The sequence below is a fragment of the Humulus lupulus genome, chromosome 3, assembly GCF_963169125.1.
Source record: "Humulus lupulus chromosome 3, drHumLupu1.1, whole genome shotgun sequence".
Taxonomy (NCBI): domain Eukaryota; kingdom Viridiplantae; phylum Streptophyta; class Magnoliopsida; order Rosales; family Cannabaceae; genus Humulus; species Humulus lupulus.
The window spans coordinates 233,959,167-233,975,456 of NC_084795.1; the positions used below are offsets into that span (position 1 = coordinate 233,959,167).

The 16,290-nt window shown below is 44.8% G+C and overlaps 1 protein-coding gene and 1 pseudogene across 1 annotated transcript; both read left to right on the forward strand.

Moving 5' to 3' along the window:
- Positions 1-7,595: 7,595 nt before the first annotated feature.
- On the forward strand, positions 7,596-8,653 carry LOC133823476 (pre-mRNA-processing protein 40B-like). The gene has a single exon (XM_062256278.1). It carries the CDS (start codon positions 8,145-8,147, stop codon positions 8,649-8,651), a length of 507 nt encoding a protein of 168 aa, XP_062112262.1. The 5' UTR covers positions 7,596-8,144; the 3' UTR covers positions 8,652-8,653.
- LOC133823477 (pre-mRNA-processing protein 40B-like) lies at positions 8,653-9,778 on the forward strand (annotated as a pseudogene).
- The last annotated feature ends 6,512 nt before the right edge of the window (positions 9,779-16,290 follow it).

Genomic DNA, 16,290 nt, shown 5'->3' on the forward strand with positions numbered 1-16,290 from the left:
ATGTCTGATCATGCACGTTTATATTGCGTATATGGGAATTTTGGAGTAAACAGACACGTGATGTCTGTTTATGCACGTTTATATTGTGTGGTCAACTTTATAAAGACCCTGGGGTACGTCAGGCCTCTGGCGTACCACGAGCTTAGCGTAACGTCAGCTCGTGCCTTTCGATGATATATTCCACAAATGGTTCTAGGCAGTAAGTTGCTTTGAACTCATCAGCTCGAGCTATTTATCTAGGGAATCATGCTAAATTTCCCCGGATGAAAAGTGAACATGTGGAACATTGGTTATAGCCTGTTGCTAGCCAGCTGTACCTGAGCTGCCTAAAAAGATACGTGCTGATTTTCAGGGCGTACAATTGCCCCCCAAGTCCCTGCTCGTGTTCTGTAATGCCCTACTACCTTAGAGCCGTTACTAAGTGAGTTTTAAAAGAAACTTTGTGCAATGAACTTGCTAACCGAGGTTTTTAAAACAAAAGTGTGACTAAGCAAAAGTTAAGGCTGTAATCTTTAAAAATGCGTTGTTTCATTAAAAACTTCCAGTATTTAACGTTTGGGATCCCAAAATAAGATTTGAAAACTATTTGCAACTTAAAATAAGTTTATAGTTGATTAATTAGTAAAATCACAGATTATTACAGCCATTTCTCGAATAAACCCCCAACCAAAGCAGTCGGGCAGGCCAAACATGTACGCGTCGCTTCACGCTCTCCATACTCATGGTTGGTTGACTCAATCTTTGCCCTTACCTGCAACACAGAGCACCCGTGAGCCGAAGCCCAGCAAGAAAACTCATATAGTTCATAACATATGCCAATTATACAGTTAACATATCAGACAGTCCACAGATAAACAGGTCATCCATCAGACTAAGCAAACACGGCCATGCCGCCCCAGAAGCCTTACCAAAGCCTGGGGTCTCGGTTCTCACCGTACGGATATCTCATGTATCCATTGGGTCCTACCCTGACTGTAAGCATCCTATGTGCTAAGTGTTACTTCCGGCATCGCTGCCGTTCTCGGCCTTTCGCCGTTCTCGGCTCCATTGTTGTTCTCGGCCTTAGCCGTTCATTGCACTATAATCACACATATAATACATTTCGAAATAATCATTCAAACATATAATAATTCATTTAAGGTTATACATTAGCACATAATACAATCTAGGGCCATGCCCTGTAATAACACTATGGGTCCATGCCCTAATCTCGAGTGCTACAGTTTTCTTACCTGTATCCCGAGCTTTCCGATGCACCAAGGCCACAAGCACGGTCCTCTAGCACGCCTCTCCGAAATCCTAGTCACAACACACATAAAACACTTTTAAATACTAACCAACCCAAAACCACTTCCCGGGACCAATCCCGCACTCTCGGGACCTCTAATTCCTCAAAACAATACATTGGAACCATCCCCCGAACCCCCGGAGCAAAAGCTCAAAAATGCAAATTTTCAAGTCCTGAAAATGGCCTAGCGCCGCAGCGCCCTGCCCAATAGGGCCGCGGCGCCCAGCAAGTCAGAGAGCCTCCCCTGACTGGAAACATCCTCGCGCCGCGGCGCCCAAGAACAGGGCCGCGACGCTCCATCGCGAACTCAGAATTTCTAGGTTTTTCTCCTTCAATTCCCTCATCCAAAACACCTCTAAACCAGCCCAAACACATATCTCAACCCCAAAACCACATTGAAACCTCAAATGAACCATCTAACAACCTATAGACACTATCATCAAGATCAAAAACACAATCACACCCAAAAATCCACACCTTTGATTTCAACTTCAGAAAATTTAAACCCATAGCTCAAAAATTAAACCATGCATAAATTTCTTAAACCAAAACAGAAACAAATCATAAATTTGCATAAAATCCTTACCTCAAGTGGAGAATACAACCTTAAGCTTCTTTGATCTCCTCCTAAACTCCCACTTCAGCCCCTTCTACTCTTCTTCTTCTTGCCCTAGCTTTCTCTTTCTTCTAGTTTTCCTTCTCTTCAATTTTTATCAAAGCCATCATATGACCAAGCCCAAACCGTGTACCCATTTTACCCAGCTGCAACATATCTAATTCCCAGCCAAATGACCATCTTACCCTTCCTTAAATTTCCCTTTCTAGCTAAACCTCAAGGGCCTTTTTGTCATTCCTACTTTCTTGCAATTCTACCACTTCTTTCAACCAAACTTGTTACTCTCAACAGTTACTAACAGTAACACAAATTACTATATCGCCAATTACCAATAACTCACAAGAACCCAATTACAAAATCCCCAAAATACCCCTAGGCTCCCTCCGAGCCGGGTATAAAAATCCCATTGTGACATTTGAGTTAACTAGCTCTCTAGGATCGTCTCGGCACGTGCATCACAATAATGACACCACCCTCACGTGGTCCAAATCACATAATACAATTATCACATAGATGCCCACAGCGGGCTAAAATCACCAATTTACCCCTATCATACAAATGGGGTCCACATGCATATTTATTTCACCTAAACATGCATACTAATCACATATTCATTAAATTCTCATAAATTAATGCAATATAACAATTATTGCCCTCCAGGCACACTAATCAAGGCTCCAAGCCTTATTAGCAAATTTAGGTCGTTACATGTTCTATGACGTCACTTCTGACTTTCACGGTAGGGACTTTTAAACTTCCATTGCGATTATCCAGGCCCTGCCCATCATTTGAGTACTGGACACGTGGAATGCTGTGATTAGCATCTGTTTGAGTTTCAAGGATTGTATTAAATGGCCTGGCCACCTTTTTGCCGCCGTTTCATCTTTCGAATCATGACCCTCGTATCTCGCCTTAACTTGATCGGACGATCCTCGTTTCCCTATGCCTTTTACGTATAAATAGGGCTGGCAATTTTCAATACTTATCACCTTTCATTCGAAATTTTTCTTCATTTTCTCTCTTCCGAGTTTCAAAAACTCTTCTTCTTCTTTTGATTAAAATCCCAGAAATCCCCATAATCTCGCCACAAAAACCCCTCAGAAGCCCAATCTTAAGGATTTCTCCAGGACTCCTTCTACGCGGCTTGCAAATTTCGTTTGGAGAACATATTGGTAAGTTTCCTGTGTTTTCGTGTGCTTCAATTTTCTTCCTTTTTCTTTGTCATGTGAATCTGTATTTCATAGTCACCAACAGTAGGTTGTTCCTGAATAACTTTGGTGCATAGGTTTCAATTTTAGGTGTATTGAGTAGATCCTAAAACATATCTAGGATTGTGATGTTCATAACTAGGTAATTTCTGGGTAAATTTAGGAAATACCCATTCAGGATATGAAAGACGAGAGGTTTTTAGGGTATAAAACCGGGTAGCCTAGGTCATGTTTCTTAGGCGGTTTTTCTTTAAAACCCTTTCCCCAAGGCAAGTAATGGCCTGACCCTGCTGACACACGGATCCCTGAATATCAGGGGTCTGTTGGAAACCCTAGGCGCGTAGCATAGGCAACGCGTGGCATCACATGGCGGGCTGAGATTCAGCTCGCGCGTTAGGACCCCTGGCCTTTGTTATTTCTCTTGTTCAATTTTTTTTTTTACATCGTCCACCAAAAACTCTGTCGTTCTTATTCGATAGGCGAGCTGATGACACCCAAGAAAGGCGCATCCAAGAAGAATGTAGCTGGCTCGTCGTCCCAGCAATCTTGCAAGGGAAAGGAGGTTGTCCCTGATTCCCTCCTGCCTGAGTTCAGACTCGTGGTGGAGAAGGAGGTCGCGGTCGCCCCTGATGCCTTTTTCGAGGCCAAGCGGATTGTCTCCAAAATAACGACCCAAGGAAGGGTCAAAGGGATCCTGTTGTCCCATAACATCGAGGCTGGGATGGGGGCTCTCATCGACCGACCTCCCTACGAGGGGGAGCGGAGCTGTGCACCACTCCAGGAAGATTTCGCGGCCTAGAGTGATGAGCACTTAAAGGCCGGGGCCTTTCTCCCCCTCGACCAGTACTTCGCGGACTTCCTCAATTATGTGAGGTTGGCGCCATTTCAACTTCCCTCGAACTCCTATTATCTATTGGCCGGGCTGAGGTATCTCTTCCTGAAGCAGATGTGGGAGGTTCCCACCCCTGCGGATATCCTTTATTTTTTCTGCCTCAAGGCCAGCCCAGATCAACGAGGACGAGGTGATGAGTTCTACTATCTAACCCACTTTCCAAATTCACCCGCAATCATCGAACTGCCCAGCCATCCCAACGACTTTAAAGATCAGTTCTTTTATGTCGAATGGGTTTCGCAATAGCGAATACCATTACTTCAACCGTCCTCATAAGTTTCCTTTCTATTCTTAGCTCGCAAAATTATTATTATTTTTTATTCTTGGATTTTTCGCGTGTATACTGATTAGAGCATCACCGTGCAACCATTTTTGCGAGGACGACCAGATTAGAGACCCTCGGGGGTCAATATGATACCCTGGCAGGGCTTCCACCTAGCAAGAAGGACTACCGCCAGCTCGTCTCTGTCGAGACGATGTTGGCGTGTAAATTGATTTCGGAAGGCCAGACTTTGGCCCTGAGGAGGACGCGGGCTACTTACATAGTAGCTCGCGAGCTGGCGCCCATCCCCAAGGGAGGTGCCGCGGTCGTCGACGGCGACAAGCACGAAGAGGAGCCCGAGGTTCCACTGAGAAAGAGGCGAGCTTCTGAGATCGCTTGGGAACCTGATGTGGACCGAGCTCAATCGGGGGCAACAGCCGGCCCCTCCAGCCAAGGTAACCCATACCCCTTTAGGGACCTAGATAGGGCTGCCGCCAACCTTAGGCTAGTTAGGTTTAACCCCAACCAGCTCGTACATCGCCATCCTAGAGACCCTGCCTATAACAAAACCTTACTTCAGTGCGTAGATCAATTAGTACTACGTCATGACATGGGCCATCCTAGAGGAACCGTAGTAGTAGACAACACCTTGTCTTTTAAGTCGGCCTTCTTTGAGGAGTATATGACCAACCTTAGGCTGTGGTCCTCCCTTCTCGAGGGTATAGTTGCTCCAGGACTTAGACAATACGTAGAGGAATCCAATCCTGAGGTAGATCCTGACCCGGAACCTCCCCTAATCCAAGAAGTTGTTGACCTAGACTCTCATTCCCCTATAGCAGTTCCGAGGCCGAAGGTCGTGGAAATAGACTCCTCCTCTAGCTCGGAGGGTAGGATTTTTTGTTACTTTATACGTATTTTCTTAGTAAACTGATGAACGTATATGCATACTTAGCACATTTCCCATTCTTTTTCAAGTGAGTAATGGCACAGCGAGGGGAACTTGACATTCGCTCGATGTTCCAGGATGGAAGATCCAGCGAGGGCCCCCTAGTCAAGAAACTCCGGCCTATGGCAAAGAAAACGCCTCCCTTGGCCGTGATCGCTTCCACATCCCGGCCAAGGGGAAAGGCTTGGGCTCGGAAGCTTTGCCCCCCGTAGCCCCGAAGAAGAGGGGTTCGGCAGCACCCCTTCCTCGCTTTCCCCCGGCTCTTACTCGGGACCCGGTAGCACCGGTTGGTCCCTGCCGCCATTATTCGCATCCCCGTCAACCCCTAGGATCTGGAATAGATTCCAGATACTTTTCGAGGGACCGTCTACGAGATGGCGAACTACTCGGTGGAGCATTTCTATAAGGCCAAGCCCAACGACCTGAGGGCGATCAAGGAGAGGAGGCCGGAGAATGTCATGGAATCCGCCCTGGGGATGAACCTCACAGTAAGCATTTTCCCTGACCTGAATTTTATTATTTTTTCTTGGTATGTGCCTAACTATTTCTTTGCTTTTTGCAGGCTGTCTTGGCTCAACATCGTAGCATATCTCGGGCCAGGGCCAAAAACGATGAACTTAAGGCCGAGCTCCAGACTGCTCAGTTCACCCTAACATCGGCCCAGGCTGCTCTCGCCGCCTCTCAACAAAGCGAGCAAAGTTCCAAGGCTGCTTTGTCGGCGGCCCAAGCGAGTGAACAGGCGGCAAAGATTGCCTTAACCACGACTCAAGAAGGCGAGCAGGAAGCAAAGGCTTCCGCGGCAGCCCTTCAGGCCGAGCTCGAGGGGGCCAAGGCCAAACAGTTGGAGGTCGAGGCGGCTATTCTGGAGGAGAAGAAGGCATCGACATCCTCCATGGAGAGCATGTTGTACCACTGCTGGGCCTTCAATTAGGACGTCAACTTCTCCTTCATGGCCTTCGACGTGTGGGGGCACTACCTCGAGAAGTTCAAGGCTCGGCTACAACAAGAGCTACAGTCTGAGACCGGGGAGGCCTTTGTCGCTGGCGAGCAGGAGATCGAGGAGGTGACGTCCTCAGAGCGGCCTAGAGGGTCTTATATTTTTTTTGCTTTTATTTATGTTATGAATTTTTCTTTTGTAAATGCTAAGCACGAGGTTATTCACCTCAAGACAATTTATATATTCAGTTATCTAAGTTTTATTTATTCCTCGGTCTCTTTCTCATGCTTTATGATGTGCACGTTTAAAGCCTTAGGAGATGACCCTTAGGTCGAGATCGATATTCCTGGTTGTAACCCAAAAAGATGATTTATATCTTACCTATTAAGTATCAGGCCCTGGACCTGGTTGTATCCGGGGCTTTTTAAATAAAAACCTAGTTCGCGTTAGTTTTATCGATACTTCACTTTTTCCTTAGAAAAAACATTGTTAATCAATTTAACCAACTTCTAAGTTTCGGAACCTGGTCGTGTCCAGGATATTTAATTAAAAAACTTAGTTCGCGTTAGTTTTATTGAATACTCCGCTTTTTCTTTAGAAAAAACATTGTTAATCAATTTAACCAACTTCTAAGTTTCGGAACCTGGTCGTGTTCAGGATATTTAATTAAAAACTTAGTTCGCGTTAGTTTTATTGAATACTCCGCTTTTTCTTTAGAAAAAACATTGTTAATCAATTTAACCAACTTCTAAGTTTCGGAACCTGGTCGTGTCCAGGATATTTAATTACAAACTTAGTTCGCATTAGTTTTATTGACACCTCGCATTTTTTTTAGAAAAGCACTGGTTAATCAATTTAACCAACTTCTAAGTTTCGGAACCTGGTCCTCGGGTTGTCTGCCCCCCAAGTAATCAGGAAGTGGACTTTCTGGGTTACTTTGAACTAACATGCATATGAAACCGTACAAAGATACAAATATACCATAAACCTCCCCCCCTTCCTCTTTTTTTTTTTTTTATATATATTTCTAAAATTAAATGGCTTTTATATTCAAGCCTTACATAGACAGATGGTTTGATCACTGATAATACTTTTTCAAATGTATAGCATTCTGGTCCGTGGTACCATTTCTCCACTAAGTCGGGCCAATTTGAAAGTTCCTTCCTATATGATTCCCACTATCTGATAGGGCCCTTCCCAGCTCGGGCCTAAGGCACCATCTTTGGGGTCCTTGCCTGCTAAGAATACCCTTCGGAGTACCAGGTATCTAACACCCCACGTCACTATGGCTGCTTCCTGGAATGACAACTGGCCCTACAAACCAACACGAGTCTTTCCAGCGTGCTTTGTCCTCACTTACACGCTTCCTGGGAAAACTTCCTAGAAGGTCACCCATCTTGAGATTACTCCAGGTCAAGCACGCTTAACTTTGGAGTTCTCAAGTGATGGGTTACTGAAAAGAAGATGCATCTTGTTGATATAGGTAGTACCCATCAATCCATTTAAGCCCTCTTCAACTGTGTAGTCCCATACCTACACACTTTTAGAATCATCACACTTGACCTTCCCTAGGCGATGTGGGATTGCACAGCTTTACCCGGTCTTTCCCCCTACTGATCACGGGATACTGACTGTCACAATCACTCACCGATTCGAACTGGACTCTCTCTCTTCGGTTTCTTTTTCATCAAAGGCGCCAACTACTTTGTCTCCCAAATCTTACGTGCGCTTCACCTTGTCTCTTCGGCCTCCCATAGGTGGTACCATGGATCCTCCTCAAAGTTTGCCTACCATGCTTTTCAATTTCGACCTCCTGTTCCTGCACAATAGCCGCAGCAATTCATTCCTGTGACTTCTCAGCATTTTCAGCCTATTGGGCGAGGTGTTCCACCCATGAACATTGCAATGCCTCTTGGTCCTCCTCAAGCTCCTCAGCCCTTCTATTCCCAACCAATGTAGCAATTCCCTTCTAGGGCTGGTCAGCTAGATCAAGATATGCTGCCACCACAGCCTATGACATTGCCAATTGCTCATCCAAATAGTCACCCCTTGCCAGTTGCTCATCCTCAGCCTAGTGCTAAAACTACAAACAACTTCACTCCTAGTATAGTTGGCCAAGGAACACCACTCTCTTCATCGTATACTTTTGCCCCTTCCTATGGTCAAATACAAAGAGGTTTCAGTGATGCCACCCAGTATCAATCAATACCTCAAATGCATCCGGCAAATGTTTCTTTTGATGGGCAGCCTATGTTATCAGCTCAAAGCCAAAGCAGTGTTTTTGTTACACCCCAACATCAGACTATTGAAAAGCCTTCAATGACAAACATCATTGCTCCAGTATCCAGCATTCAGCCTAACCTCATCCAATCAGAGTGGATAGAACACACGTCTCCTGATGGAAGAAAATACTATTATAATAGGAGGACAAAACTATCAAGTTGGGAGAAGCCTATAGATTTAATGACGCCCATTGAGGTACATGCTGTGCCACTCTGTTGAGAGGTAGGATGTGATGTGGGTCTTTGCTGCTTGCTCTACCCACTGTGTAGCCTTAATAGGGCAGATGCATCAACTAACTGGAAGGAATTTACCAGCCCTGATGGAAAAAAGTATTACTACAACAAAGTCACCAAAGAATTGAAATGGGTGATGCCTGAGGAGCTGAAGTTGGTGCGTGAGCAAGTAGCAAATGTATCTCACAAGGAACCACAAGAGAAAGAAAGTTGTTCTACCTCTGATATTGTTTCTTCTCCAAAGGTTGAATCTGCACCCCATGCAGATACGTCTTCCAAAGCTCAAGGAATGGCATCAAGACCTGTTTCAGTGGAACCTATTGCAGCTACTGGTGAACAGCAAGCTATGGCGGTTTCAAGATCATCTTCCTCCCCTGTTGCAGGTTCCACTATAAAAGCAAGTGCAGATGGAGATAATAACTCTATTAGCGTTCCTTCAACATCCACCGCTTTGATTGGAGGCATTGGTGCTGTCACCACTACAGTCACAGAACCAATGAATAGTTATGATAATTCAGCTCAGGATGGTACTACTTCAGTTGGAGTATCTGCACATAAAGAGGAAGCTTTGAATGATGTAACATTAGAGAAGAGTAAAGAAATTGCTCCAGAAGATAAAGCAGTTGAACCCGAACCATTGGTTTACGCAAATAAGCTGGAGGCAAAAAATGTATTTATGACGTTGTTGGAATCTTTTAATGTTGGGTCTGACTGGACATGGGATCGGGCGATGAGAGTAATAATTAATGACAAAAGATATGGTTCTCTGAAATCACTTGGAGAGCGAAAGCAAGCTTTTAATGAGTTCCTGAATCAAAGAAAAAAGCTGGATGCAGAAGAAAGACGGATGAAGAATAAAAAGACACGAGAAGAATTCAAAAAAAATGTTGGAGGAATCCACAGATATTACATCATCTACACGATGGAGTAAAGTGGAAAGCTTATTTGAAAATGATGAGCGGTTTGAAGCAGTTGAACGAGATAGAGACCGAAGGGAGCTGTATGAGATCCATATTGAGGAACTTCTAAAGAAGGAACGAGAAAAGGCTATGGAGCAACACAAACGCAATATAATGGAAAAGTTTTACTGAATTGGAAAAGTAGGAACGTGGAGTTCCAAGTAGGAGAATGTGTCTTTCTGAAAGTATCACCATGGAAAGGGGTGAGGAATTAAGGGCAAGCTAAGCCTTATATTATCTTGGTAGTTTGAATTATGAATAGGACTGGTTAGGTTGACTTTGGATCAGCCTTATCTTTGGCATTGTCAGTTGTATACATCGTTTCATGTATTTCCATGTAGTGGACATGGGTTAAGAGGAACTCATGAGTTGAGTTACAAGGATCTGAAGGTTAAGGTTAAGTATTCCAGTAAGGAATAGCCAGTTCAGATTGTAACAGAAGTAATAAGGTTCTGAGGAACAGAGTGTACCTTGGGTTAAGGTATGTTGCAGGAACAGTGAGGTCGAGAGAACGACCTGGGAAACTGGAATCAGTTGTGCGGAATGCTTATTCCGGGCTGTTTAGGTAAATTTCGAGGATGAAATTTCTATAAGGAGGGGATAGTTGTAATGCCCTGAATTTCCTAATAAGGGTTAGGACCTTGATTAGGAGGTCGGGAGGGCCATAATTGGTTTATTATGTTATTTGGTGATTATATGCATGTTTATGTGAATTATATTATTATATGATGATAAATGCATGCATATGGGTGTATTTATAATTATAAGGGCATTTTGGTAATTTGGCCCGTTGAGGGCATAATTGTGTATTTTCGTGCATGTGGGTGAGTTATGAATGGCACCACATTATATGTGGATTTGTTCGAGCTTTTCGACATGAGACGATCATGAAATACAAGTGTTCGGTCTGGTCATAACGGGTTTAAGTTCGGGGCTCGAGGTGAGTCTCGGGGTGATTTTAATGATTAGAGCATTACCGAGAATTAAAGGGTAATGGGATATAATTTATTGGTGTTTGAGAATATCGAGAATAGTGGGAATTGGAGAGCGTTAATTATGATTAACGAGATAGGTGGGAAATATCGATTTTGCCCTTGGGAGCCTTTAGAAACCCTTATTAGACCTAGAGGTATTTTGGTATTTTCACCCCTAGGATAGATATAAGCCATTAAGGTTGTAGAAAGAAGAGGAAAACAGAGTCTCCTTTCTTCTTCTCTCCCGATGGTTTTTCTCCCTCATTTCTCCTTGAATTTTCAAGCTATTTTTGAGGAATCAAGCCAAGGAACCAAGCTGGGATAAGCTAGGGTTATGCTCCACCATTGAAGAGGGTGTGTTGCTGAGATTGAGGTGAGTTTTTAGCCATTAGAACTCTTGGTTTTGCTCTGTTTTCTTAGTTAAGTTTCAATTGGTTTTTTAGTTGAAAAGTTGGGAATTGATTGGAGTTTTGGCTAGGGTTCTTGTGGTTGTGATGCTTGGGGCATGTGAGGATGGTTTTTGGGTTCATTTGGCATCAGAAATAGGGTTTGGAAGCATTGGAATCAGGTTGGAATTGAAGGAGTCGAAGAAGGAGGTTTCAGGGGAGGTTCAGTATGGGGGTAGCGCTACAGCGCTCATCAGAGGGCGCTATAGCGCTACACAGGTTTGCTGATGGGCGGTTTGTGGTTCTGAGAAGAGCGCTGGGGCGCTAGGAGGGTAGCGCTACAACACTACCCTGTTTCTTCAGAACCTCGTTTTGAGTGTTTTTGGCTCGGGGTTTCAATCCTTAAGGCCCGGGATCGAATCTACTCATCGTGTGGGCATGTTTCGGGGTCCCGAGAGTGGAGTTTAGATCAAGACCCTATCTTGGTTGATTTTCATTAATCGGAGATTGTTTTTGGTTATGACTAGGTGATCGCTAAAGGATTAAGGATCGATCGTTCTCAAGGGTCGTTCTTGTTCTAATTCTCGCTCGAACCAGAGGTAAGAAAACTGCACCCTGTGTATATGTGACATGCATGGTTATTCTTGATGCATGTTGAATGTTTAAATGTAATGCACGAGAAACATGTGATTGGGACATGCAATGTATACTGAATATGATATTGTTCAGAGCTTGAGCCTCTGTGTTTATGCATGATCCTAATTGTGCTAGTAATTGTTAAGTAAGCATGTTGAATGCCCTGTATTCGGATATTGGTTATATGATATATGTTTGGTGGCATTGCTTACTTGTGTATGGCACTAATTAGTTAGGGACAGCACTGGTCGCGTATCACTGACCTAAGAGTCAGAAACGGCATAAGCGTCCTGAACGCAGGGCCGAATGAAGATTAGATCTAATCGATATCAGCATTGAATGACTCATATGGGGTATTAATGCTGGACCGACTCTAAGGTCGATGAAACTTATAAGCGCTTGTCTAGTCTAAGACTAGTTACTCAGAGCCAAGGCCAAAGACCTAGGTGACAACTTGTCACATGGCTAGGGGGCAGTACACCATGGTTATGACTCTATGGTCATGAGGAAGGTTATGTTGGTGACTAGTCATCATGCACCTATCTTATTTAAGCTAGTGAAAGGATCACTTATCTACTCGATAGGTTTATGTTGGTGACTATTTCACCAGATACCTATCTTGTTAAGCTAGTGAAAGGATTGCTTATCTACTCGATAGGTTTATGTTGGTGACTATTTCACCAGATACCTATCTTGTTTAAGCAAGTGAAAGGATCACTTATTTACTCGATAGGTTTATGCTGGTGACTATTTCACCAGATACCTATCTTGTTTAAGCTAGTGAAAGGATCACTTATTTATAAAGGGAACGGAACCCACCTTAGTGACTGTACCACTGTCACTCTTCTATTTCGGGCTAAAAGCCCTAGATGGTTATTATGATCATTGGTTGATGTGTTATGCTCAACCTTATGTGGACTCATTCGCTTGCTTGATTAGGGCTATATCTGCTAGGCGTGTGCCTTATGATTTGATGACATGTTATTACTGTTCATGAGCATATTAAGTTTTCTTGCTGGGCTTCGGCTCACGGGTGCTATGTGGTGTAGGTAAAGGTAAAAGAAAGCTGGACCATCCTTGAGCTGGACCGCTTAGGTGACGTCGTGTACATATGCAGCTGCTCGACCGCTACGACCTGTTTTGCCGTGTACATATGAAAGAGGAACTAGGGTTAAGCCCTGTTTTGCCGCTTAGATCGGCCTGTTGTAAATATTTTCTTGTAATAGACCTTTAAAATTATATTTTTGGGATCCCAATGTATATAGTAAAAGTTCTAATGAAACGTTATATCTTAACCAAAAAATTTAATCCCTAAACCGCTAATCATACTTAGTTACACGATTTTGGCCAAACGACTCGATTAGCGAGTTTAGCACTGGTTACAAGGCACACTGTAACGGTCCCTGGAGTTTGGGACGTTACAAGGTCTCCTAAACCAAAAACACGCTTTTTGACCTTTGAATTAAAATAACGCGTGATTTTTTGCCGATAATGCGCGAGCTGTAGCTGTGAATCTTCTCGTTTCTCATCAATTAGGTCAAGGGACACGCTGAGTAGTTCGTTGTTCCGCTTCGGGATAAAGGTCTGGAGCCTATGTGTGGCTACCTTTGTTTCGACAGGGAGGATGGCCTCACTTCCGAAAGTTAAGGAGAAAGGGGTATGCCCCGTGGAAGTTCGGTGGGAGGTCCGGTAAGCCCACAACACCTGGGGGAGCTTCTTGGGCCATACTCCATTGGCCTCGTCCAACCTCTTTTTAAGGCTTGCTTTGAGGGTTTTGTTTACAGCCTCGACCTGTCCGTTGGCCTGCGGGTAGGCCACTGAGGAGAAGCTTTTGATTACGCTGTGCCTTTCACAAAATTCAGTGAAGAGATCGCTATCGAACTGTGTCCCATTGTCTGACACAATCTTTCTTGGCAGTCCGAATCGACAAACAGTATTCTTGACCACGAAGTCGAGGACTCTCTTTGCGGTGATTGTGGCCAAGGGCTCCGCCTCCGCCCATTTTGTGAAATAATCGATAGCCACTACTGCATAGCGAACTCCTCCCTTCCCCGTGGGCAGGGCTCCAATTAAATCGATTCCCCATACTGCGAATGGCCAGGGGGATGATATCATTTTTTGCTCGACCGGAGGAGCTCGGGCAATGGTGGCAAACCGCTGGCACTTATCACACTTTTTGACATAGGAGATGGAGTCCTTTGACAGCGTGGGCCAAAAATACCCCTGGCGTAATATTTTCAACGCCAGGTTTTGCCCCCCAGCGTGATCCCCACAGAAGCCTTCATGCACCTCCTGCAAAATAGTTTTGGCTTCCTCTGGCAGAACACACCGTAGTAGAGGCAAGGAGTGGCCATGTCGATACAGTGTCCCGTCTATGATTGTGTACCTTGGAGCTTGATAGAGTACTCTCCTTGCATCTTTCCACTCGCCAGGCAATTTTCCTGTCGTAAGATACTCTATTATGGGAGTCATCCAGGTCGGTCTGATATAGATCATCTCGACCTCCACTGAGCTTTCTGCCACGCTCGGACTTTCTAACAATTCCACTGGTACTATGCTCAGAGTCTCGGCTTCTCTGAAGGTAGCGAGTCTAGCCAGAGCGTCGGCATTGGCGTTCTGCTCGTGAGGAATCTGCTCGACTAGGCTATACTCAAACTCGGATAGCTCCTTCTTGACCTTGGCCAGGTAAGCTGCCATTTGGGTCCCTTGAGCTTGATATTCCCCAGATACTTGGTTTACCACGAGTTGGGAATCGCTGTAGTAGTGGACGACTCTGGCCTTCAACTCCTTCGCCACTCTAGGCCCGACCAGCAGGGATTCGTATTCGGCTTCATTGTTGGATGCCACGAATCCGAACTATAGCGCAGAGTGGAAACGGTGCCCTTCTGGGGATATTAGGATGATCCCAGCTCCGGACTAGTTCTCATTAGATGACCCGTCTACGAAGATTCTCCATAATTCCCGCACTGGTTCTCTCAAGGGCTCTTCCTGGAATCCAGTGCATTCAGCCATGAAATTAGCCAAGGCTTGGCTTTTTATTGTAGTTCGGGGTACATACAGTATCTCGAACTGGCTGAGCTCAACCGCCCATTTCAACAAACGTCCCGATGTCTCAGGTTTCTACAGCACATGCCTTAATGGCTGATCTGTCATGATGTGGATTGAATGGGATTGGAAATATGGCCTAAGTTTCCGGGAAGCCGTAATAAGGCAGAACACCATCTTTTCCATTAGAGGATATCGAGATTCTGCTTCGAGAAGTCTCTTGCTTATATAATATACTAGCTTTTGAACTCGGTCCTCCTCCCAGACCAACACGGCGCTGGTCGCATTTTCGGTCACGGCTAAATAGAGGAAAATATGCTCTCCTACCATTGGTTTAAATAACACCGGTGGCTTGGCCAAATGTGTCTTTAGGTCGATGAAAGCCTGCTCGCACTCCTCAGTCCACTCAAACTTTTTGTTCCCCCAAAGCAAGTTGTAGAATGGCAAACACTTATCAGTGCATTTAGAAATAAGCCGATTGAAGGCCGCCACCCTTCCTGTCAGACTCTGGACATCTTTATGCGACCTGGGCGAAGGCATCTCTAGCAGCGATCTGATTTTGTCTGGGTTCGCCTCTATCCCCCTGGTGTTGACTATGAATCCCATAAATTTTCCTGACGCCACTCCGAAAGTACATTTCTGGGGGTTTAGCCTCATATTATACTTCCTTAGAATTCCAAAACATTCCTTCAGATCGGAGACATGGTTATCGACAGTCTTTGACTTGACTAGCATATCATCAACATACACTTCCATGTTTTTTCTGATCTGATCAGTGAACATTCTGTTAACCAACCTCTGGTAGGTCGCCCCAACATTTTTCAGCCCGAAGGGCATGACTTTATAGCAGTATACATTGGTTGGAGTCATGAAGCTAGTGTGTTCCTAGTCCGCAGGGTTCATGGAGATCTGGTTATATCTAGAGTACGCATCCATGAAGGACATGAGCTCGTGCCCTACGGTGGCGTCCACCAACTGGTCAATCCTTGGCAAGGGGAAGCAATCCTTGGGACATGCTTTATTTAGATCAGAGAAATCGATGCAGGTCCACCATTTTCCATTTTTTTTGGGACTAGGAAAGGTTTGGTGAACCAGATCAGATACCTAGCCTCGCGGATAAAGCCGCACTTCAAAAGCCTAGCTACTTCTTCCTCCAGTGCCTCAGCTCGAGTCGTACCCAGACGCCTCTGTTTCTGGGATTTCATAGGCATGCTTTTGTTCAAATTTAGAGTATGCATGATGACACTCGGGCTGATTCCTATCATGTCTTCATGGGACCAAGCGAAAACGTCTAGGTTTTCCTGTAAAAAAGTAATCAGTTCCGCCTTACTGTCGGCGTCAAGATTTTTCCCGAGCTTAACGACCCTCGAAGCATCTTTGGGATCAATGTTTACTTCTTCGAGGTCTTCGATAGCCTGGAGCTCGGGTCTATCTTCACCTATCTGGGGATCAATATCCTCACTCGGGGTGGTTCCCCTGCAACTGACCTGCTGAGGTTCTTCCATCCCAGGATTATCTCTTACTTCATGGGATTCCTCTCCTTGATCTTGCACGACCATAGTCTGCTGCCCGGGTTATGATTTTCCCTTCATGGAAATGATATAGCATTCCCTAGCAGCGAGTTG